Source organism: Gymnoscopelus braueri, assembly GCF_963280865.1.
Source record: "Gymnoscopelus braueri genome assembly, chromosome: 7".
Classification (NCBI taxonomy): domain Eukaryota; kingdom Metazoa; phylum Chordata; class Actinopteri; order Myctophiformes; family Myctophidae; genus Gymnoscopelus; species Gymnoscopelus braueri.
This window is the reverse complement of record NC_137608.1, coordinates 35858553-35885074: the sequence shown is the minus strand read 5'-3', so window position 1 is coordinate 35885074 and position 26522 is coordinate 35858553. Positions and strand designations below refer to the sequence as shown.

Genomic DNA, 26522 nt, shown 5'->3' with positions numbered 1-26522 from the left:
GGGTTTGCCCAGTGGTTCACTAACGGCCAACGTAACAACAGCACTGTTGTTGAGGACACTGGAAATGCTGATGCCAGAAACATAGAAAGGCAACAGTCCACTGTGGAAGTAGTGAGTGGTAGTGAGGTTTGGCCATTTTACCATGTTGGATCCCACAGAACGGCTGCTAGGGCTGCATGATATGGAAAACAAGTTTTCATTAAAACATTTATTAAGTATTTACATAATTTATTTACAGTTTCAATCTGTCTCTGATTGTACATGCTGATTGAGATATGTCCTCACTATCGCCAGCGAAGTAAAAAAAAGAGAGAAAAAGCGTTCCGTGGCTTCCAACTCTGTGATCACTAACTTTTCATGCATCATGATACAACACAGGTGTTGTCATTGGCATATTTTTCTGTTTCTTTTAAGGACCCTACACACCAAATGGACTTGTCCCGAGTCCCGACTACTACAGAATTAACTTCAGTCAGGTCAGACTTCGGATCTGTAGGTGTTAAAAATGTGAGATTCAAGAAAATGAAATATTGGTCCCGCCCATTATCTTGCTGTCTCAACTTTCTGGCTTCATGAATCTCAGCCGGTGTTGGAAGTAACACGTTAGTAACGCATTAGCTACAATAATCGGATTATGTTTTTCAAATAATATTGAATGCCGCATGGCATACCTGCATGGGAACATGAACACGGTCAAAAACTGTGAGGCCTTCCCCCATTGTACACCTGGCTCTCATCACCCACTGCCAAGTACACATATAAATTAGTAACCGCCCCCTGCGGTGGTTACCCTGGTGCAGAGGTGTGGCATTCTTAATATAAAACTAAATAAACAGAAATTGTATTTTGGCTCCAACAGAAGTCTAACCAGTTACTTTTCTCAGTAAGTAATACTGTAACATAAGTAATTACCTTCTAATGACGGTAATCTTGTAATCTAATTAGTTACTTTTAAAAGTAATGTTACCCAACACTGATCTCAGCGGTGCCGATATTGCAGGCAAAGATTTTACTGCAATGACAATAAAATATGATGCCTCATGCAGACCTAGATGTCGCCCCATTTAAGTGCATTACAGCATCACCCCTACTGCTCCTCCAACCATACTCCTCTTTCAAAAGGATGTCGACTGTTTGTCCACTGGTTACACCTTCCATTTTGGGCATTAAGTTTACACTCGCATGCAGAGGGACTTGCTATGGATGTGCAGAAAGTGGTTATGTGCCTTGCTCAAGGACACTTATTTGACCGAAGGACATGTGACAGTGGGTGAGATTTAAACCTGGGCATTAATGATCACCGTCATGATTAACCCACCCTTCCTCCTGCTACTAGTCCTAGTATTGCCTGCCTCCTTAATTGAGATTGTCAGTTGTAAAGTATAAAGGGATACAGCATAGAGGCCCTGGCTAGATTCCATCTAACGCCAAGGGGCACATTGTTGCTGTCGGCAGAAACCTCTTATCTCCATATTTTAACTTTTTATGTTTATCCATAACTTTTTATGTTTTTCCTCCCTACAGCAACGACAATATTATGTGAATCCATTGATGGGGTTATTGAGCACCACTCAGTCAGTGAGCTCGTCGCCAACGTCCTTGTCACTCAGCCACTGCTGTTCTCTCTTTGATTGACATCGAGCCACTATTGCAGGTGGGAGGTGTTTATATTGTGAAAGGCACTGTTCCACAAGCCTCCAACCACCCACACACACACACCCTCTCTCCGGCTCAGAGATCCATGGGGGCTTGATGCAGAATGACAATAAAGAAAGCCTTAATCCACCTGTTCTCAGGGTGAGCCTCTTCTGTCACATACACATACCTGTACACAGGTCTCTGGCAGAGGAATGCAGCCTACCCACCCCATTCATAAGAAACTTAAGGCTTAACTAATGGACCCTCACAAAATGCTGTTGACATTTTTTCACCTTTTGTCGTTTTCTTCATACCATAGAAGTTGAGTTGGTACAGTACAGGGCTCTGTCAGTGAGGGGTCATCCCTCCGTTGTTGTTTTGGCCTCGAGATGCATTGATAGCAAAAGGCAGGTCACAATAGGGTGGTGGTAAAGGGGAATTACCCTGTTGCTACAAAAGTTCCACATATGTCACATGGCAGATTACAGAGACAAAAAAAACTAACTAGATTTTTTTTTTTTTTTTCTTTTTTTTTTTCTCCACACGATCTGCTCATCGGGAATAATTAGGGGTTCAGCATCTTGCTCAAGGACACATTCCACTTTTTTTCTCCGTATCGCGACGCATTGTGAGCTTGTAGATCTGCTATTTTCAAAGGATTTTTATGAATTTTATACATTTGAAAACTTGTGAAAGGGGGCATTCTGCGTAACGAGTACTTTTACTTTTGATACTTTTAAGTACATTTTGATACCAATACTTTTGTACTTTTACTCAAGTAAACTTTGAATTCCGAACGTTTACTTGTAACGGAGTATTTCTACATTGCAGTATTGGTACTTTTACTTAAGTAAAATATTTGAGTACCTTTTCCACCACTGTATAATAGGAACACACAATTGGAACAGCCTACTACCCCATTTAACACCTTCAAAAAGTTGTGGACTTGTTTCCCCCCCTCTCACCTTGGTTGTATTGTTTAAGGACGCTCTTGATCAAGTGTGGAGTCCGTAGCGATGGCAAAACAGACCTGCCTTTATTTACACTTTTGATTGGCCCGCCGCCAGGTTTTAATTGAAAAGCTGCTGCTCATTCGGGGCGTCTGCAGCTGGGAAGGGCTGTTATAAATTGAGTGCAAACTCAGTGGCGGTAGCCAACCGTTGTCAGTTCCAAAAAGAGCAAACAATTATCATAGAATTACTTCATACAGCTAATGCAGTATAATCCAAGACTTTTAAAGCCAAACAATTGCACTGTGAGTGGAAACGGCCTGTATTTACACTCATAGACATAAATGTATAGAAAGGACATTTCTATTCATACTGTAGCATTCATACTGTTTTACTTCCATGTCAAACATGGATGAGGAAGTAATCAGTCTGTGGGGGCATCTGTGATGAGTTTCTTAAAGATATGTTGCCTATATGGTACCCTAAGCAATAAGCATAATTTGTTCCCCCAGCAAAGTAGGTGGTTGTGAACACCGAAGTAGGCACCGCCACTTATGACTACTTGTATCAACTATCAATACATTTACAGTGCTGTATATCTATGTTTACTGGAGCAAATCTTAGCTACAGTTGCTGCCGGTTTCAAATGTGCTGATGGTATTTTTGTTCCTTTTTTTGAGTATCTTAGGTAGCTCTTACTATGTTGAGCTGCCGGGGGGGGGGCAGTATACTTCCTGGGAGTAATGCTGCCCTATAAACTCAACTCGGGGAACAAAAGTACCTTCTGTGCACTGGGAGACAGCGGCGTCCTGTTGGGCTGACATCCAGAACGCTATGGAACATAAGATTGGCTTTGTGATCAGACAATTTGAATGTTGATCGGCGGTCACCGATGACCTATTTAGATTAGAACATATATAATTTTACTGACATTTAGGAATTGATAGTTGCACTCGTAGCCACAAACTTTCTGCTTGTCTGCCTGAAGGTAAAGGGATTGTATGGATGTGATGACTATGCTCTTTGTGAGATGTTAGACTGTGGTGCCCTTCCCTTAATTAGGAAGGTTGGCCCGAGGTTCCATCTTTCCGCTTCACAAATTTAACATGGACAATTTAACCACTAACCTCCCAAAATGAGCTGCTCCCAAATACCTCGGGCTCCGGTTTCAGCGTGTGCCGATCGCAGGTGGGTCAAGGGTTATGATATGTCAAGAGTCAAATAAAAGGGGACAGGATTGGCATGTGGCATGGGGCTATCGGTCACTAACCAAGGTGACCCACCTCCAACAGGTCACCTGTATTGGTCGAAACGAAAGCTCATTTATTTAAGATTAGGATAAAGTGCTGTTCTACTGAGTCATTAGATGAGGCTCAATTATGGTATTGTTCAATGAAGAAGATCTTTCATTTGGGTTGTAGATGCAAGTGGTTTTCAGCTCTGCTGGGCATTTCATTGTAGCACATTCTGACTTGCTATGTGACGTAGGGAACAACCAATATATAGGCCGTTATTTTACTTTTTTTTGACAACATTGGTGTTTTTGTGCAGTTCTACGAGCTCAAAATGTGTGATGCAACAATGTTTTTTATACAATGCTTGTTTATTGTATTATCAAAGTTACATTTACAGTTTTATATAGAGTAGTTAATAAAAAATATATATATATTATAGCAAAAAGTTCTTTGATTATTTGTATTCATTTGTTTGCTTATAAATACAAATTTCTTTGCTTAAATCAAACTAAAAGTTTTTCAAATTGATTTCAGGGTTTTGCACTTTCTGTCAAAATATCATTAATCGTCTAGGACTTTGGGATTGACAGACCTATTGAGGTCTCTATTGAGAACCACTGGCCTAGAGCTCATTTCTTAAAGATCAAAATAACATTTACAGTAGAAACAATAAAATAGCAGGCCTATCAAGTCAATCAGGTCTGCTTTCCTTCCAGTCTTTTTGACATTGACACACGATTTCCTCCTGGCATGTTTGCAGTCGGCTGTGATTTCCACCACGGCCCTGCCTTACGGCGAACACACAAAACGGGCCTGCCTTCTCCTCTGCCTGTGGAACAACTGATGTTGATCTGAAGTGCAGTAAAAAAGAAAAGAAAAAAAGCTCAAATGTCTGTCTGTTTACAGTAATTAAGCTGTCACCAAGCTGTGATTCATGACGAATTGAGTAAGGGCAGCGTTATCATGTAGCCTAGAAGGAGAAACAGAAAGAAGGCATGATACTGTACAGAGAGCCAAGGCCACTGTAGCTGTAGTAGCACCCAATAGCCACAGGGGCTTGGGGGGAAATGGGCACCGTGTTGCCCATGCTCCACCACTCCAGTTGTCTGACGATGTGACAATGTGGATAGAGAGACTCGGATTCAAGACACGAATAGAGCCCCGCCCATCAGTCTGCTTATTGTTATTGGAAAAAACGAATTGATTTTATTTTAGCCCCAGGTTTACCTTTATTATCTGTGTGTTGTCATGTCAATTGCTCTCACTCGATAAAGTCAAGCCTCTCTCTGGATTATTCGTCATTGTAGGCTACAATGTTACTAGTATTTTCAGGACACATTTGTAAACGAGGAATATTATATATAAGTCATTGATAGCAAAGGTGGTCCTCTGTTGGTTCTCCCGTTGTTCCAAGTGATGCATTAATAAAGGGTGGTGGTGATAATCATTTCTCTTTCAGTTCATGAGGTGAACTGGGTGTATGGCATCTAGATGGTACATGCAGTGAAGCAGTGATGTCACGTCCTGCCCCGTCCCCCATCTATATGCTGCGGGGGGCTGGTGCAGCCCTCAACACCCTGCGCTTCAGCTGCCATGAGGGGGGCACCCCTCTCCTCTTCTCCGGGTTAGCCCTTTTGACAATTTATTTATATTTTTTATGCCTTCTTGTCGTTTCCCCCTCAGTCTTGTTCTATATTATTTTCTTCAGAAAGACGTATGCATTTAAAAGGTTTCCCTTGTGGTTGAGGCGATGACATGCATAAAGCACCAGGCGACATACTTAACAGTACAAGTGAAAACATAAAATCGTTGTTTAGATATATCCAGTAAACTCCTAAATGCATCGTTTACCAAGGAAAACCCTGCCTGAGCAAACAATAAATAGCTTTCTAGCAATCACGTCTTAGTCATGTCCCTAAAGACCATTGGATTCCTGGATGAAAGCACTGTTTCATTTACAAGCACCTTTGTGTGGCAAGTACAATTCTTGAGGAGCTTCCACTGACATAATTTTAGTCCTCTTTTAAATCCACCCTCAGAAGAGCAATCCTGAATTGTTTTGAACATAAGATACAGTGTAAATTAGGGTTATATTCACATACATTCTGAAAGAAGGTGATTTTGTAGATGGGATATATGCAATCTTTTGTAACTCAATATAATTTGTAAAAAAAATCTAAATATAGGTCTGTTTTTTTTTTACACCAATGTTTATTACCAACACATTGAGTTTAAACTTCATTCATCTGTTTCTATAGTGCTGGTTCTTCTTCTGTTGAGTCAATTGCCCTGAAAATAAAAAACATTTTTGGACTCATCACTTGGTCCCTTAAACTCTTTAATCCACCAGTTTTTGATCTAGTTGTATATTGTCCATTCGTTATCTTTAAGCACTCTATTCATTCATCATCTTTTTATTTATTTTATTTTGTAAACGAATTGTTCTATGATTGATAGTGAGTGTGTTCATCTGAGCCCTAATGTCACACTGTATTCTCCAGGTCAGCCAAGGGTTCCATTCATATATGGAACTTGAACACCCGGAGGTCTGAGAAGATTCTAGAAGGCCACTCTGGGAACTCTGTTATCTGGCTCAGCACACGACAGTCAACAGATGCCCTCATCAGGTACACATGATGGCTCCCGGTCTTACCCTGATTTTACATTTAATTATCTGCCTGTATGTGTGTGTCCAGTATCGCAGGAATATTGTCTGGGTTGTCTGGTGTTACTGGTGCCTTTTGATTGGTTCATGTAATGGTGGTGATTGAGAAATCAAAGCACAAATGAATGCTTTCTTTCAATAGGGCCAAGTATAGACCCCTGGAGGACCTCTGTCAATAAAGTAGGGTTTAATTGGTTAAATCATTCCTGTCCAAACAAAATTCCTCAAATTCTGCCTTCTCCTAAATCCAGATTGAGGAACAAAGGTGATGGAGTCTTTGCCATAAGTCATTACTCTTTTTAGTCCCTGTCTAAAAACACTTTTATAAACTGCCTTTTTTTGTGGACTGGCGTGTGTTCAATATTCTGCATCTAATTTATTTTATAGTTTTTTCCCCCTCTTTATAACATAGATTTTTTGTCTTGTTTTCTACATCATTCTATCAGTCAGGGACGTGACATGCGTGTGTGTCTATGGGACCTGAGGGAGGGCCGTAGTGATGTGACGGACTCGGTGTGGACAGGCAGCGTTGGCTTCTGTCAGAGCTCCCTGCTGGAGAGCTGCTCCGGGCCACGGCTCCTGGCCTATCCTGGACCCCAGACTGAGGAGGTTAGTGGGCTGTCCTTTCTCAAGATCCCATCCCTCAAAATGTTTCAATCTTTTTGCTTTCTTTTGATGATGGATGGATAAATAAATGTATTAAATATTACAGTACAGTACAGAGTAGGGAGAGACAAGAAAGAGAGGATAGAGAAATTAGAAATGCATCTGAATAATGGGAAATTAATCTGAATTGAAGGAGAGCAAAGGACCTAATGTACAGTTACATATTAAGCACTCTGCAGCTGTAACTACTGTTGATTGATAGGACTGTTGGGGGTCAAGGTGCAGCGCATAGGTATATCAGTAATAGTTGTAAAGGGAGGAGAGAGCGCTTCATGTTCACTTTTTGAAATCTTTGCAGCATGTATGAGTATTTGAAGCGGCATCATTCCAGTGTTAAGCCTACTTCTCAAAACGTCAATCAAAAACCCTTGAGACTTGCCATTGTCAGCTTGCCAGATAGGCTTTTGGCATCAGCACAGATTTGTGGCTTTCAGATGCCTAAGCACCTGGGAAGTTGAAAGTCCTTTTGCATTGCTGTCAAAGGGCATTATACCTCAAAGTTAATGTCAGATTTTCACCTTCTCTCACATATTATATTCTTTCAAATCTATTACCATGAACAAATTGCATAACTGCTAAAGCAGTGCAGTGAATATATTGACTGCTGTATATTTTATATTATATCATATATTATGAAACCCTATCCCAAGTGTTACAAGCGTACATATCCAGCTATTCTTAAGGGGGCCAGACTTGAAATGTTTTATTTGAAGTCTTCAGATCTCATTGTAAAGTCTACTTTTTGTTTATCTTAAAAACTGAAATCATAGGAGTGATCTCTGTGGATTATGAATATAAATTAGTTGTGCAATGTTGGGAAATGGCGAACCTTTATAGATAAACAATTTATTTTGAGAAGAAGACTCTGTTCCCATCATTGTCAATCTGTTTCATCATTTACCCTTAGTCACAAATGAAACCCACTAAGTGCTGAAGATGGCACTCGTAATGGTAAAATAATTTACCTCTGCTAAGGCATGCTCATCAGATTTCCAATAATATGCATTTCTCCTTTTAGGGCTGGGATAGTATGTCATTTTTATTATCAAGGTGAAAAAGCAACATATCCCGACGGTTTATCGGATGTTAGCAGCTGTATTGGCTCAAACCAGACACATTATGTGGAGGTATTAAATGGGCTGGTGTACAGGAAAAGAGACTCTCCTATAGAAGAGTAATGAACGAGGACACATTTTCATGTTAAAACACCTTCACACATTTTTTTTTTAATTGATATTTAGAATTGGATCAAAGGCCACGTCAAATTGTTATATGGGCTAGATCTGGCCTGCAGGTCTCCAGTTGAATAAGCCTTTTTTTGTTTTTGCTATTCTAAAAAGCGGTTTACCTTATGGATGCAGAAATAATAAAAAAATGTGCACAACATTTTATGTGCACGTTCTTGTAAATAATATTCAACAATACCACATCCCGAGCCACTAGTATTGAGAAACAGTGTCTTTGTAGAGGTTAGTTTCTTGTGCAACGAAGCGGGACAGAGAGGTGGGTGGGGGGGGGGGGGGGGCAGTTAGCAATTCAGCCACCTTTTATTGCCTCCAGATTCATGTTACTGCACTCTGCGCTGGAAGAGCCACACTTAAAAGGGACAGGGCAGTCACTTGATCCAGCCAAACGTGCCTCTGTTAAGTCTAGTCCACAAGGACCAGGCATCGGGGCGCCTGCAATTCCCAGCACCTCAATAATGCTATTGTCCCTAACAGACAGACAGATGCGCTCTCTCACACACACACACACACGCACGCACGTACGCACACGCGCACACGCACACGCACACACACAGCAGACCAAAACATGTCACCAGATCGTTGACTCATTTTATCTGTCCTCTACTGGCAAGTAAGATCCTATCATGTATCCACAAACCACACACACACTGAGAGAGAGAGAGAGAAAGTCACACACAAATATACAGATTAATGAATAAATTACCTCCACTACCACAGCAGCACATTTAACTCAAAAGAAAATATATACAGAGAACAGCATACATTAACAGATACACTGATGAACATTCATGACTTCATGCACATAAATAAATAAGCCCCCACCCACAAAACCACTCAATATATCCACCACAAAGCATGGCACACCGCTGCAGTGGAGTGTCACATAGGCAGGAGGTCAGGTACATTTAGGAAGTTTGGTATGTTGGTGAGCAGGTATGTAACTAAGGAGGCAGATCACATATTTCCTGGCTGGCTTTTTGAGGTTTTCGTTGTTTACAGCTGGCAGAAAATCTCCTGCCAGCAGATTGCTGCCATAGCAGAGACACATTAATTAATAGTGTGGTTGTTTTATTTATGGGCAATGCAGCGGTGCCACACAAGAACAGTCCCAGCACCTGAGGCACATGCAGCTGGGTGAAGGGCCCTCTTTGTCAGGCGAGACGAGAGGGAAGCATGTGGGACAGATGTGCTACGGTGCTAAAATACAGATTGCTGTCTTCAAGGGCATGTTTAATCTGAGGCCTAATGAGGATGAATTTGTGGATCATCAGCATACAGGAAATCAGGGGTCTGAGCGTTAGTGTACAGCCACGTCAGTACACACACACACACACACACACACACACACACACACACACACACACACACACACACACACGAGTAGACACTCATACTGTATACACCCCCCCCCCCTCTTTCTCACTCTTTCTCACACACACACACACACACACACACACACACACGCAGAGACACTCACTTTCTCCTGGGCTTCATTAGGCTGTGTGTATTTTGTCAGAATCAGTGCCAGCGTTCTCAGGAAAACACCATTCACGTCTCGGGGTCGGCCTTTAGTAGGATTTATTATAGACAGTCGGATGGCCGTTTTCCCCTGATGGATAGGACTGTAGTGATGCTGGGAGCAATACTGGGCTGCTCCTGGACTTAAATGAGAGAGGCTGTGGCTTTATTGGCTCATTACAAAGACTAGTCATGATTTAGCTCGGCGTTTCTCAACCAGTGGGTCGGAACCCATAAGTGGTTCATAAGATGTTATGAGAGGGTCACAGGCAAAGCATTACATTAATGAGTGATTTGTGTTTCTTTATTTTTAAATATAGGATTTCTACTCTAGTAAAAGGAGCAACAGTGACATAGCTGACCTACAGTAATTTACAGTAACAGTTTCTTTTTACTTTTTTTCTAGTTGTACAAATATATAAAATACTTATATATATACGTTGTTTCCCCTTTTTTTTCGTTCTTCAGCTGTTTACAAAAAATGTTTTAGACAAAGCAGAAAAAATAAATAAATAAATGAAAAGCATGTATTCATTTAAACATCATTATATTGCTGATATGTTAATAAAAACAATTGATAACAAAAAAATAAAATAAATGAAAAGCATAAATCAAGATACGTGGATAAAACATTCATGACAATGACAGCTTGACAATGATCCTGCTTTTACTACAGATGACTATGACAACAATGAGATAAAATTGGTATAGAATACTGAACAAAAATTAGTAACACAATAAACAGTAACTTTTTTGTGATTTGTATTAATAATACTGGTGTCGTTAAGTGGGATGATTTAAGGCATGTAGAAGAGATGCAAGTGAGGAATGCAAGGATGGAAAAATAGCTATAGAGAATAATAATAATAATAGCTCGATTGAATTCTGGGTGGCGGAGCGAGGAGGCGTAATAATGAGTAGAGTTGAGAACAACCGCTTCTCTTCTCATTTGATGCTGGGGCTGGTGCATAGTCGAGTACATACAGTATATCTGACCCTTGGTTTCAGTGAGCCTGGATGATCTATTAAACTAACAAACCTGTAGTACAGGTTTGTTAGTTTAATAGATCAATCTGGCCTGTGATCTGAAATTCGTTTGACATCCCTCATGTAACATGAGGGATGTCGAACAAATTTCAGATCACAGGCCAGATTGGGTAAAATGTGAAATTATGTGTGCAATCCCGCAGCTGTCACTGCCGTGTTTTTTTCAACCTGCTGTCTCAGCCTCTGCTATAACTACAGTGTATCGTTTTATGAATTTAGTTTATTATGAAAAAGATTAGAATAATGTAAAATAATGTCCCGGCTATACACAACTGTTACTTCAAAATGTAAAAAAATGAATTGACACTCAATACATCATAATGCATTTTGCTTTCATGTCGCACTGCCCAGTTTCAGAGCATTATTTTCATAATGTCATTTAGATTTCTATGCGTCACCCACGAGGGCACTTTAAATGTATTAATGTTCATTACTGAGAAAGCCTGCTGTTTTTTCAGCGCTGCTTCAAGCTCTTTAAACGTTCACGTTCTGCGTCCTCCTGCATACTTGTCATATATTTTTCATGTGCCACAGCCACTTGTTGTGAGCATATGAGAGGCAGGTTTGCCGTGGATCTCACAAAAGAAAAAACTATATTTATAGTTATCATTGAATATTCAACCTTCCAGCGTTAACGTTTCTTTTCTTTGACAGCATTTTGAAACACGGCAGCAAACAGTCTCATCTTGGCTACACGTTATACTTACCTTTATACTTAATCTGTGTGTACTGTGTCTGAAGACATAGTTTACGCAAAGGGAGAGCAGCGACCGGTGAGGTACTGCCGTCCATTTTTATGCTGTTTACACAACAATCTTGCCAGTGGGGAGGAGACATGTGCAGACAGCAGCAAGCAGCAACGGGCACATGAATAAATGTCTTGTGTTTTTTTAACCTTTTTCTCAAAATCATCCAGCAGGCCTGATTGGCCCCCTTCGTGGTCCTTACATGGCTCATATGCCGCCAGTTTAACACCAAAACCTAAACGGCACTGACTGAAGTTATGCGTTGTGTCACTGCTTCCTGTGTCCGTTGTTTCAAATTAAAAGCTCTCCACCATTTCACGGACCAGCCACATACTTAATAATTGTTGCAGTCTAGCTTTTTGACTTGACCACAAATGTTTTATTGCTTTTATTTCTAACAGTTTTTTGTCATACATTTGTACAAGATTTTATTAGAGGTGGTCTATGTTCTTCTGGACCATGGGAACACTCAGGCGAGTGCGTTTCCCATCCTCATAGTGGACTCGTAGCTTGTCAGTGAAAGCTTAGCAAAACTTAATTAAGTGAATTAGAAGCGTAGCCGTATAATTACTTTTGTGATTAAACAGGTGATGTATTACACATTATCTGTTTGCTAACGAGCATTACCGTTGGACATTTCCTGGTGATCTAAACACGGTAACATTTAGTTATGTCCATCCGACAATATTGGCAGAATTATGGCCCATATAATCCTGTTCAGAACGCATCCGTAGGTATGCATGTATGTATGGTATGTGTTCAGAACTCAAGCGGCATTGCACACATACATGCTTGCATTTAGTATCTAAATGAAGGTTCAACCATCTCATCTGCTAGAGGGCAGGATAGAGCAACATTTCCTGCTAACCTACACAATCCCCCACCCCTATTGACACAACCATGGCTTTAGAGTATGTGTATGTATTTTCTGAGAAAGACACAAAAAGAGTGTCATCAGCAACAACGGATATGGTATATTAGACCATTAAATATAACGCTTCATCTCCCTTCTCTCTTTCTTCTTTGCTGTTCACTACTGCCCCCGTGGTTTCCTGTGGCATTGCACCTTATGAATCCACGCAGTTTGCATCTCTAAGCTTTCAGACAGCGGATGAAAAGACGGCTGAAATGAACGCAAAGTAGGGGTGGAGAAGCTCTGTATCTTAACATATAAATGGGCCTTTAGCCATGACTTTCAACAAGAAGCAACGACAAACTACAGCAGCTGTTGATAAACTGTTATTATTGGAATAACCGGTGATGTGATGCGACAGCTGTGATGTTGTAGCCCAATAACACACAGCTCTTGGCCAATCGGATTGCTTGATCACAGACAACTGTTGTGTATTAAGTATTGATGACCACTTTCCACTCATTCCTTGACAGTCTTCTATTATGTCCTCTTAACTTGATGTTAAATTCTCACTTTTGCATTCACAGATCAGGATTGTAGAGCTGCCCAGTATGGCCAAAGTCTGTACCCTGATGCCAGACAAGAAACTGGGGATGGTCATGTGCATCCACCTATGGCAGGTAAGCACCAGACGTCAGATGTCAGTGAATTGAAACAAATGCATAAAATCAACATTTGACACAGTATCCTATCCTGTAGACTTAACTACTTACTTTGCATACAGTACACACGGTAAAGTCCTCAGTGTTTATTTAACACTGAGAGTGTACAAATCGATGAATTAACACTGAGGAGTTTTCTGTGTAGCACATACGGCAGGTAAGGACATAGTCACAGTCAAAACGTCATCATTGGTTTGTCTGCTTCATGACTGGCGTGGCATGTCATCTCCGCTCTCTACCTTGTATTTCCTGTCATTCTTCACTGTGCTCTAATAGACCAAAACTAAAAACAATCATATGTAAAACATATGTCTGTTCATTTCTTTTTACACTTCTGAGGGGAAATGACAATCAGCTGAAAGACAATTTGCTTGCCATCAAGGTTAAGAACACAAAACAAATGTAAATACACACACTTGACTGCATACAATACAAACCAGTGTGGTAAGACAGCAAAGTGCTACAATACAACAACTGAAATATATCAATGTAGGTTCTAAAGTCCAAACCACAACATTAACAAGCTCCTTGCAGCCTGGCAGAATTGTTAGGGTGGAGACTACAGGTTTGATACCTGACACCACTAACATGTGAAACAGTCTGGACAACGGTCCACTCTGGACAACAGTGTGACGAAAACATGACTGTATCAAGATGAACTTCAACATTTGGGCTAGAAATACTGCCATCACTTTAAACTGGCATCACCCTGGCCTGCACAACAGTTGTGTGAGATCATTCAACTAATACTGAGTGGATAAAGCTTTGCATTACTCTCTTTGTTGTTACTTTTTCTATACTTAACATTTATGGACAGATTGGCTGGAATCCCACAACAAGATAGAATAACAGAAAAGTCCACACATATGAGCGAGATGGAGGTTGAGAGACATTTTGATTTATGTCCCACCCGACCCCACCATCCCACCCTAACTCATCGAACTCACTCACACACACACAATTGTCCCGGGTCTTTTTTTTCCTTCTTTCTTTCCATGCATTTCTTCTGGGTTGGCAGAGAGTCCCAACACAGTAATTAGAGCGCTAGGTTGGAAGGGGACTGGGGTTCACGTCATCCATATATCAGCCTGCAGCTGTACCTCTGTCCAAGAGAGGTCTCGTGCTCTGTTTGATAAATGCCGTTGAAAGTTTTATTTCCCTGTCATTAACGAGACCTGTAATTATTTTCATGCTTAATTAATAACTATTTCTTTCCCTCCTTTTTTGGGGGGTATTGGGTGGGCTTGTGGGAGGTTCAGTGGGTCTTCTTGCTTATGCAAGGCTTAAACAAATTGCAGGTGGTTTTGGCGGCGGGTTTTGGGCCATTATGTAGTTTAGTGGCAGCCACAATTCTAACAGAAGCTGATGTTTGACCCACAGCAAATCAGGGGGGCTGGATCCTCAAACATTAAGCCCTGAGCTTCAGTGTTGAGCCTGATTTATACTTTGCCGTATTAGAGTTTCCTGTGCCGAAATAGCCGATCTACAAGCTCACATTATGATATGATGTGAACTTAGCATTACTGTCTGGAATCAAATGGTACAGTTGAATTGAGTTATGTTTATGTGTGCATTATAAGTTAAAGTCAAAGGTTTTATCAAATGTACAGTATAACAAAGGATAATTCTGAAGAACAGTGAAATTCTTGTGAGATGGCAAGTAACAATACAGAAATATAAAGTGGAGGTGTGCTGATGAATATGTACATTACATTTAGGCAAAGGTAGTTGAATTACACATTATGTGTGTGTGTGTGTGTGTGTGTGTGTGTGTGTGTGTGTGTGTGTGTGTGTGTCGACTGACAATCAGCGAGATCGTCGCCAAATGTATTGTGCATGCTGCCAGCACGCCAAGGAACTCGTGCCAACATGCACCTATGATGTTCGTGCAAGGGTGCACACACACCAAACACAGAGAGGGAGAGACACAGTTGACCTTACTGTATCAGACAGTGAAAGCATTATTATTGTGGCTGAGATTTGTGCTCCACTGAGTGCTTCTTTCTAGTTGTAATTTGTGAACAGTAGGAGGATAGGGAGTTATTGATGTCTTATTGCTTATGTTTTGATGAATTACTTACAATATCATCAGAGCTGATTAAAGTATGGCCCCTCGCAGTTAGGACATTACGGCACTCATTAATATTACATTTTTGGATTTGTTTTAGTGCCTGATTTGACAGCCGTATCACAAAGTTCAGCAAGAACGACATGTGACATGCATCAATTTGAGACTTATTGATGAGTTCCAGTTTCACAGTCCTTAGGATTTCAGTTTACTCCTGCAGTTTCCTTTCATCCACTAGATTTATGGAGCCGTTATACAGTTTCACTGCTGAGTGCCAGGAAACGTAATTATCAATGATGCAATATGAGTGTTCTAGTGAGCAGGCAGCTGGCTGACTTCAAAGGCGAAGGGCCCAGGTGATTCTAAATCATTTCAGGCTGATTCCTTCTCATAGCCAGACCACAATCATCTGTTACTGTCACACACAGACATGGAAACACTGATACACACCCACACCATTTAAGACCAGAGAGAGAGTAAGTGTGTGTGTGTGTGTGTGTGTGTGTGCGCGCGTGCATGCCTGTAAATCACACTCGTCAGAGTTGGTGTGTGTGTATATGTCCATGCACTAGCACACACGCACATCAGTGTGTACCTCATAATAATATGTGTGTGTGTGTATGTATGTATATACAGTATATATATATATGTGTGTGTGTGTACAGTGTATGTGTATACAGTATATACTGTGTGTGTGCGTGTGTGTACACACACAGTATATACTGTATACACACACACACATTTCATAATTTATCTATGTCCACATAAGTGATACAATACAAGGACACAAATATTTACAAGGTGCTGTAAAAGTGTACAGTCAGCTAATCTTGGACAATTACCCAAAACACCCCTCAGGGGTACAATTCACAGCGTCTTCGCCATATTTGACGGCTACCAATAATAGAAGAGATTGCACAGAATTTTGCAAGCCGTTTAGCTGCCTTTTTGGCATCCCAAGTTGTTGGAAGCCTCTACAACCCATCTACAGTATGTACATGCACGCACACGCGCACACACCCCACCCCACAGGGAGGCTAACAATACTGGCCACACATTCTGTCAATCAGTCATGAGAGGAGAAAGCTCATCTTGTCTTACTCATCAGCTCCTCATGTAGTCCTGCTGTGAACCTGACCTTACACACACCAGGAGGTAGACACACACCCCCACACACACACACACACACACACACACACACACTTATCCTCTGTCTCTCTCATTCTCTTGCACGCTGGGAGTGAGGCCTAGTCCACAAGCAGAAGGTATTTTTCCTCCTGTTTAAAAAGAAAATCCCATCTACACAAGCACGATTATAGAAGAGTCTTATGTCCGCATGAAAACGCAAAAAAATTACTGTCATCGCAAGACTGTCAATTGACAACCACTGACAGTCTTGGCGAAGACAGCCCATACTGGCCGGTCAGAAACGTATTCAGAAACGTATGCTGCCCCTCTCTTTCATTTTCTCCCTCTCTGTCCCTTTCACTGACGGACCAGCCTCTCTCTCTCTCTCTCTCTCTCTCTCCCTTGCTTCTCTCTCTGGTCATGCTGATACAGCCTTACCAATACATTTACTGTTTACTTAATGTTTACTTGTTGACAGATGTTTGTAGCATATTGACAGATGTTTGTAGCATATCCTTATTTTTCTTAGAACGATAATTCCTTGACCATTTACCCTGTTGATGCTTGACTATGGTTCATGGCAATAATTCTACAAATCCTTTCCCAGTCCCAGTGTGTTGGTACCTGCTGACTCTTTTTTTCATATCTTCTTCATTATTATAGTATTTTTTGCTACCCATAGCTGTATCTCCTTTGACTGTCTGTCCTGTGTTTCTTTCCTGCTGTGCTGCCATTGACAACTGAATTTCCACCATGGGATCAATAAAGGTCTATCTATCTAAAGCCTTTTTCAAAGTCACCTTTTTTGGATAAACGCCTTTAAGCTTTGATAGGTAGCATTGCCGGTCAATGGTCATAATGAGACTATCATTTTAATAGGGGCGTAAGGAACTCCTCTGCAGAGGAGTAACTCCAGTGCTGCAGCGCACGCACGTCTCCTTTAGATACTGCCTTCACACGCAGACCAGCTCAGTGGCCTTGCGGTTAGAGTGTCCGCCCTGAGATTCGTAGGCCAGCTCATACCAAAGACCCAAGGCCTCCCTGCTTGGCACTCAGCATCGAGGTTCAAGTCCCTGTGACATACTAGCGTCATGTCCAGGGGATGTTCTTGTACGTCAAGCTGACTCACGCCACAGAAACAGGAGATAGGCTTCTGCCCTATGGTCCTCATGGCTTGGCAAGGCTTACTTACTTACTTACTCCACCACATGCAGGCACAAATACACACACAAGACAGTTCTCCCTTAAATACAAACCAGTAGATGAAGGTCTGTTTTGATGTTGATGTTTGATGACTGTTTGAACAATCCTGGACTATAAATATGACTGAGGGTGACTGACTTGGTCCAAAGGGTTTGCACATCCTTGTTTGTGTGGTGTGTGTGTGCATAGCCATTAATGTTGATCGTAGACAGTTTGCATGCACCTGGATGTGATGGAAACCCACACACATCAAGAGAGACTGTTTCTTTGATGCAAACCCACTCTCTTATGCAGACAATGGGAACTATGTGCGTGCGTGTGCATGTACGTGCCCGCCTGCGTGGGTTTGCAAGCATGTCTTGTGTGTTTGCATTTGTGCAAGAGAGAGATAGGAAGCAGGGAGGGTGGTGGAGGGAGCTGGACGTTTCCACGGGGACAGTAGTGATGTATGACGTGCAAGGCTGTTAACGTGAACAGGGGCTGGCAGGGAAAAGGAAATGTTCCTATACAGATATCCATCACTCTCAGCTCATCACCTCCACCCCACGGCCAATGACATCATCACAGAGGACAGGGACAGGCCGAGTGGACATGATTGGTTCCTTATGTTTAGCCGTAGCTCCGCCCATCCAGGGCCTCTACAGTAGCTATATCGGGGGGGGGGGGGGGATACTTTGTCTTGTGATCTTTGTTGGATTTGGAGCAATATTCTTAATTAGTTATGATAAAGCACAATGGAATAGATAAATATGCTGTATGTAGTGGTGTTTTTGTTGTGTTTGTTTCAAAATGCATTTTGGATCCACTGTATGATCATCTCATCAAGTTATGAGAGGTATTAATTAAGGGGGGTGTTATCTCTTTGTTTAAATACTGTGTGTATGTGTTAAATGGCTCTATATTCCGTATTGCTATCGAGTGTTTGTTCAGTAAACAGAGACTCACTGTGTCTCCGGCTGTTTAAACAGAAAAAAAATCACGTCGGAACACCAATTGAATCCAATCAGGAGAGCAAACTCATACAGGATGCACAATAAAGAACTGAAATTGAAAGTGATGAAACAAAAATATTTGCAGACAAAATTGGAATTGGAACACTATGAAATTGAAACTGATAAATGGGTTCTCTATCCTGATTAGATGACATTTTAGACCCAACTGAAAATGCATTTTCTGTTTATTAAATACCTGGAGAGATGGGGAGATCTCTGTTATTGAACCACCACTACAGCAAATTATTAATCAGAATATAGCTTTTAAAAAGTTAACCTTTGGTTTTAATAAAATATATCACTTACAGCACATTTAATGTGTTGTGCTGCTGCTTGTATTTAGATACTTTAAATTTATGATACTCCTCATTTAGTGATAATGATATGGCAAAACCCCTAGATGGAGAAAGTGAAAGCGAGGCTCCAGATGAGGGCAGAGGTCAAGATGGAAGTGCAATGATGATAGAAAACCAAAGCAAGAGTAAGCAAAGCATTATGAAAAAAAGATGCATTACACAAAACGTTAATTCTATAAGTTAGCTTAATTATCCTGCTTATAACTTCCACTGTACCTTCATCTTCACCCTTGTATTCATTCTGATAACTGTAATCGATACATTACATTTACTGCATGTAAATATATTCTGCTACAATTAACATGTTATCTCTACCAGACCGACAGGCTGGGAGGCAGAGATTATGTTTTCGCCCCTGTCCGTGTGTCCTTCTGTATGTCTGTGTGCAGCTAATCTTGGACACTGGCTGCTGGACTGTCTGTTTAACCCTGTTTAACACCTTGGCTTTAACCCATCCTATATTAAAATTGCCTAGAGGATCAACCGATGGTGGGCGGACGGTGGGTGGGTGGACGTCGCAAACGTAACATGAGGACCTGCGAGACGCACCGTTGCTCCGATCCACACCAAACTTGGCACCAACACTGGTCAGGGGTCTGCCATCACAATAGCCACACTGGGACCCCTGAGTGCCACAGGCGCACCATTGCTCCGCCCCCTCTGTGTTCCTATTGGCTGAGGTTTAAACAGCCATAACTCCAGTTCCCAGCATGCTACAGGCTCCAAACTTGGTGGGTGGTCCCACAGACTTCAAATGTCATCATTTCAGAAGTGTTATAGCAGTGTTTAACACTTTAAAATTGGCTCAAGGGAAGACCGGCCGGCGGACCACGTTGTCACGCTCATGTCACTATGACTCAGCCATAACCCAATGCATCTACGCCCAAATGGAGTGTGTAGTCTAATCTTAATGTGTCGTCATGGCATAAGGCACAAACAAATCATTCGGCTCCATATACAGTATGGGCACAAAAGGGGGCATGTTCAGTATATGGGCATATACTGATGACATCAGTGTCTCCATATATGGGCATACAAGGGACAAGAACTGACAGATGCAAAGATCTCCATAAATGGGGATATTGGTTGGATCGACGGTGCGACGTAGGTGTGAGGGCACCGTAGCGCCTCGAACTTTAGATGTGAGGGCCGCATAGCGCATATGCGGCCCGAACCTTTAGTATAAGCGTCTGTCATTTTAGATGTTGAGATTTTAGATGCTTTCTTGGATGGAAGGGGTTAAGATATGTTTTATGTCTCTGTATGATGATATGTCTTGGCTGCACCATTGAGCTCTTTTTGTTGATCTACTAACCTTTGCAAGTAAACCAGTAAACCCTGTAAAGAAGTACAAAGTTTGTCTGTGTTTCTCACAAATTTTACCATGTAGTTATTATCACAATGCAGTACCACGGTATTGATATAGTTTCCTTATAACTTTATAACTTTTCTACCATTTGTTTTCAATCTCCACTGTACAGTATAACCCCGCAAGCTGGGAGAAAATATAAATCAGACATAGGTCAACTCCGTCTGTCTGTCTCTGTCTCTCTCCCTGCTGCTACAATGTTTGAGGAACGAAAACCAAGGAATTTTACTCTTGTGTTTTAGCATATCAGATGTAACAATAAAAAATCTTGAATCTCTCAAATACACATTCCCTCTTTCCCTCTCTCTGTCCAACTTCTATTCATCTGTCTTTCCAGCTGTTCTGTGGTGATGAATCTCTTCTCAAAGCCCTAGCACCACCACTGCCAACACACACACACACACACACACACACACACACCCTGGCCCTTAGAGCAGAGATCTTTCTTGTAAGGAGTTGTGGAGGATATAATGAATTAGGTGTCTACCCAGGGTTCCCTGACCTCCGGCCTGTGACATCATCAATCAAGGAGGGGTCCTACAGTTTAAGTGAAGTGCAAAAGTGGGCCACGTCAACCACCCCACCACCCGCTTGGCCCAGGAACACTTACGTCCAGACCATCCCACCCCCACCCCTAGCCCCAGCACCATCCCCAGCACACAGGAAAGACAAGGCAAGGGGCCACTCACTGATTTTCACTTGTTTTTATTTGTTTTCCTAAGTTTATCACGCTCGACCCTCACTGACGTGTTTGGAGGGAATACACGGTTCTGTCTATAATTTGTTTAAGGCTGGAAAAAGAGAAATATATATACTGCGTTAAGTGAGAAGGGAGAGGACTCGAAGATGGATGAAAAAATGGCAGCCCTTGGCCTCCCTCCTTGCACATATGGAAAGAATTTCTCTTTCTCTCTTCCTTCTTACTTATACCCTAAGCAGGGCACACTCTCTATGGCTGAGGCCCTGATATATTAGAGGGAATGCCCATAGAGCATGCATACAGTATTTAACACCTTGCAAGTCAACTCGGGCAACAACGAAGTAAGCAGGTAGGGAGTTTACTACTGTTTGCCAAAGTACCGTTCAACCAGACACATTAATTCTACATCACTGTACCGTTGCAACAGTGAGACCTGTAGATAAATACTAAATCACCACAGTAAGTGCTGCAGTGATTGGTACTACTGTAAATCACTGCCGATTTCAGTTGCTGCAGTGAGATTTGTAGATTGGTACTAGAACATTAGTTTTTCTGCAGCAACATCAGCAGTAGTGCAACCTATGTATTAGTGATACAGATGAGGAGCAAAGTGACGAGTGCTGTAATTGACTGCTGGTAGGAGAGGAAGCGCCAGGCTGACGAATGGAGTCCAGAGTGGCTCTGTCTCTCGTGGTGTCAGCAGGCTGACGAATGGAGCCCAGAGTGGCTCTGTCATGGTGTCAACAGGAGCTTCCAGTCTGATAACCCCTTGCTCTAGTCTGCTCTCAGCACCCCACTGTGGTTTCTCTGGTTTCCCACAGAAACCACTGCATCCCCTGATTCTGTGTCTCCCTCTGTCCTTTCTTCCATCAACTATTTTCCCCATTCTTTCTGTCTGTCTTCTGTTATTACCTCCCTCTCTTTGCCCTTCTTAACGCCTGTACACACCAAAGTGTTGTTGGGATATCAGGCCGTCCAGATATGTCCGTCCAGACAAGTTTTGTGCGGTGTGTGGCGCCGTAGGTGGTAGTCAGGCATTAGCATGGCCCCGATCGCTCGGTTTCAGTATATGTTTAATGAGCAGTGGGACTCGTTAGGAAGCGAGAGCAGTTCACTCGCATTTGCGCCTAACAGTTGATGAGTGCAGAGCTGAAAACATCATTTGGACAGCATGCACAGAGAAAGAGAGAGTGTGTGTGTGTGTGAGTGAGAGCTGAAAACATCATTTGGACTGCAGTGCATGCACAGAGAGAGAATGATAAAGTGTGTGTGAGAGAGAACTTGTTAAACCAAAACAAGGGCACTTCACGGACACAATTATTTTATTGAATGCAGTCATTTCTGGCAAAAGAACATCACCATTGATTATTTTTTTTGCAATGGGTGATGTCGCTCCTGTAGCTAGTTTTGCCCATATATGATCTGGGTCTAACGTGGTCACACCAGAAACAAAAACAGAACGGTATACTCGTCTACTAGCAGTGGGAAAGGAGTCTGTCATAAAGCTCACAGCAGACACCATGCTAAGTCTTTACTGGCACAGTTTAATGTCAAAGTCAATGTTACAGGAAGGAACAAAACTCACCCCAACAATTCAAATGGCTATATTATAGTCAGCTGACTTTTTGCAAGGGGTATAATATTATAATGTATAACATTATTACCGTAATTCTTATATTTGCAGTATGCTAAGGGGAGATTTTTCCTCTCACGCACTGATTGTCAGCTGTGGTCTGTAGTGTATTTGGAACAACTTTTAAATGTCAGACATCACCCAACGTCACCTAATATAATCTCCTCACGTCATCGCAGTTAGTCAGGACAAGAAAGCTTGGTCTATAAAGGCCTTTAAGACCCCTACACACTGTACGATATTTGACCCGATTTGTAAAGGCCTTTACTCCCCTCCCTGCCACACTATGCACCCCATCCAAACTCCTCCATGTTGTGTAAACGTTGTACCCTTTTCTCTCCCTCCATCCCTCTCTTCCTCCAGCCTGCATCAGGTCCAGGTCCTCTGCTATTGGCTGGTTACGAAGACGGCTCCCTTCTGCTGTGGGATGTATCCCAGAGGTCTGTGCTGAGCCAAGTCTCCGCCCACCCTGAGCCCATCATGTGTCTGACCTTTGACCCCGAGCGTCTGAGGGGTATCTCGGGCTCTGCAGAGAAGAACCTCTCCCCCTGGATGCTTGACGGACAGCTAAGCCTGCAGGTCAGTGGAAGGAGATGGGGAAAAAAGGAGGCAGGGTGCAGGGCTCGGTGGTGAGGAGGGTAGAGAAGCAGGGGGTTTACTTAGAACGTAGACTTAGGCCACGTCCACACGGAGACGTTTAAAAAAATGTCAGAGTAGTTTTCAAACTGTTTACTGTACACACAAAATTGTCTCAAGAAATGTGTGTGTCCACACGAAACCACTGAAAACACCACAAATCCACTGAAAACGCTGTAGTATATATGCCCGGCCTGTGGGTGGCGCTGTAAAGCTGCCACGAAGCACCAAAAAGAGAGGAGAAGAAGAGTGTGATGTAAACACAACCAACAGGTTGTATGTGCTGTTCTCCATGTCCACTTGTTGCTGACAGTGGTAGTGTAGGAGCAGAACATTTTGCTGTAAAAGCCCTATCGAACGCAAGGCTGACGGGGGCCGCCATGTTTGTTGTTGTTGGGTGGGGGGTACGGCGCATGCGGGTTAAGCGAGAGGTGGAGCTATGGCTTCATCGGTTCAGGAAAGATGCGTCTTTAGGTGTACACACGGAGACGCTTTAAAAAACGTTTAAAAAAATAAATAAAAAATAGCCTATTCGCGGACCCAAAACGCCGGCTCTGTGTGGACGAAATGTCTAAACGATTAAAAACTTTTGCGGATACACCTAAAAACGTCTCCGTGTAGACGTGGCCTTAGTTGGAAATGGAAAATTGGGAAATGCACTCCACTGTCTTACATGGGCAGCAAGGTGCCCTTGAGCAAGACTTCTAACCCCTAGTTGCTCAGCAGCAGTAGTGGACAGCTCCATGGTGTGACATTTTAGGGTAAAGCAGAGTGCTGGAAAAAGAAGAGCATGCATGCATAGTGAAATATACCTTGTGAAAAGTGGCCTAATATACACATTAGTGAGACTGTCTAGTAACCAAATGCTCTCATCCTTGAACCCCACAACACTTAATCCGTTCCTTTCTCTTAACCCATTAAGACTGGGAAAGCATCTGTCATTTTAGATTTTAACCACTTTAACCATTATTCTATACTTTGGCTATTCAAAAATAGCAGATATGCACCTGCTATTTTTGGAAAATCATGAAAATATGTGCAAATCTTTGAATATATATATTTTTTTAAGCAAACATTTTGTAACTCAAATCTTTGCTTCTGGGGGTCCCTGGAACTAAATATTTGAGATGGGGGGTCCGTGGCCAAATACATATAATTTTGGGGGTCCTTGACATGAAAAAGTTGGAGCACCACTGATATTATAGCAACATAAGTGTTTCAGAAAACTGTTAGTATTTAAAAGACATTTGTCGAATCGGCCTCAGGTCTTAATAATGACCAAATAGCTAAAAGTAAATAGGAAAAAGGACAGGAGAGCCGGAGAAGAGCCTTTTCTCCTCTCCTCTCTCTTCTCCAGACTGTCTGGGAAAACACTAGAGGCCAAAGAGGAAGAGACTCGGCAGGGCTCTGGGGTCATAAATCAGCTGCTGGTTACACAGTGTTGGCAAGGCCAGGGCTAAGGGCTGACCTGTCACTCCCGAGACCGCCACCCACACACAGTCAAACATAGTCACACAGTAGGACTGCCTGAAATTGTATTGTGATACTTTAAAAGTATCTTATTGCTTATATTGCTTATATGCTTTCATTATTTATGAAATGATATGTTATTGTTATTTTTTTTACTGTCTGGCTGATTGTAATTTCATGATGGTTACTGGTGTCATGTTCGACGCGTTGTGAGCTTGTATATCTGCTATTTGTAGGCGTGTAACGATTTATCCTAAATCAATTAAAATCTATTCAAACTGGTGACAATTTAAATCGATTTAATAAAAGATGTATCGCGATGCAAATAAGAAAATACAGGATCTTTGTAAGAGAATTGGTAAAAAAAATGTTTTCAGTAATTTGCTACTGTATTGAAAAAAGGGTAAGAGAGAACCCAGTATTGTAAAAAAAATAATAATAATAATAAAGAAGAAAATACTGGATTTGTGTAAGAGGAAAAAAATAAGATTTGTCTGGAAAATAATTTTGTGTCTAAAAAAATAGTGAAAAATCGTATTGTGAACCTAGTATCATAGCTACCTAGCTATTTGTGCCAAATGTTCCTATTTTTGTGGAATGTTGTGCCTATTATGATATGCACAGATTGGGGATGCTAGGATTCATGCGGTTAAGGTCCAGACATACATATAGACACACTTTTGAGGGGTGGACCATACTCTGCACTCATGCCGGGGGGCCAGAACATCTCCCACCAATCCTCCATTTTAACTGCTTCAGTAACTCGGAACCTAAAAAAAGAATCCCATCAGTCTTTGTACCATAATTCATTTTACATAACGGCCAGCGCATCTGACTTGCAACGCCTCATTTGATGCTATATTTTCTGTCGGATTTCACAAGCGAAAGGGAACGGTCCCATATTTCAGTCGGCCTCCAGGAATCAGAGCAGAGAAGACAGAAGAACCTGAGGCTGACATAGTACACTCCAGCAGTATGGAGGAGTGTTATTCTTTCCGAGCCATTTTTACAAATGAACGCTTGAATTAGAAATATTTGCGGGGGGAAAAAAAAGGAACCCTGTATATTCACCCCACTGGAAAAACGCGTCCAGAAAAACACTGAAAAACATTTTATTCATTATACCTAAAATAGGGACAGGAGAGAGGTTATTTGGTTTATTTCGCATGAGCAACAAAATATGTATTCGGCGCGTAATCCAGAATGAGGGACGAGAGGGGAAAAAGGGGGGAGAGCAGGGGAACGGGATCCAGCTGGGGCTTTTAAATTATCCTGAAGTGCAGCCCAGTGTGACGTCCAGACAGCTATCCCCAACTTCTTCCCACAAAAGTATTTTTGTGCCTCTGTAGTGAGGAGTAGGTAGGGGAGAGAGAGGGGGGTCGCGGGGGGACAGGGGGGGGGGAGGAGGGGAGGGGTGGCTGCCGTACCGGGTGGCGCCCCCCCGACGGACAACCCGTGAGAGGTAATAAAAATATCAAAACCACTGAGGCCCCTTAGCCAAACATAAAACACATCTGCAGTAAAAGGGAACAGTAGTTCACAGTGGGAGGTTGCAATAAAGGCTGGGTAGGAGGGTTAAGAAGTACTGCGTCCCGCTTGCCACAAATCACTGCCTGTACCACACACACACACACACACACACACCTGTAGTCTGACTCTGGACACACGCCCAGAGTGTGG

The 26522-nt window shown here is 42.1% G+C and overlaps 1 protein-coding gene across 1 annotated transcript in view; it reads left to right on the top strand.

The window, feature by feature from the left end:
• The window catches only part of gnb1l (guanine nucleotide binding protein (G protein), beta polypeptide 1-like), a 44848-nt gene that overhangs the window by 6321 nt on the left and 12005 nt on the right, over positions 1 to 26522 (top strand). The window contains exons 2-6 of the mRNA XM_080432835.1: positions 5283 to 5447; positions 6325 to 6450; positions 6935 to 7097; positions 13153 to 13245; positions 23100 to 23315. Coding sequence (XP_080288961.1) covers positions 5338 to 5447; positions 6325 to 6450; positions 6935 to 7097; positions 13153 to 13245; positions 23100 to 23315 — 708 coding nt within the window. The 5' untranslated portion in view covers positions 5283 to 5337. The remainder of the gene's footprint in view (positions 1 to 5282; positions 5448 to 6324; positions 6451 to 6934; positions 7098 to 13152; positions 13246 to 23099; positions 23316 to 26522) is intronic.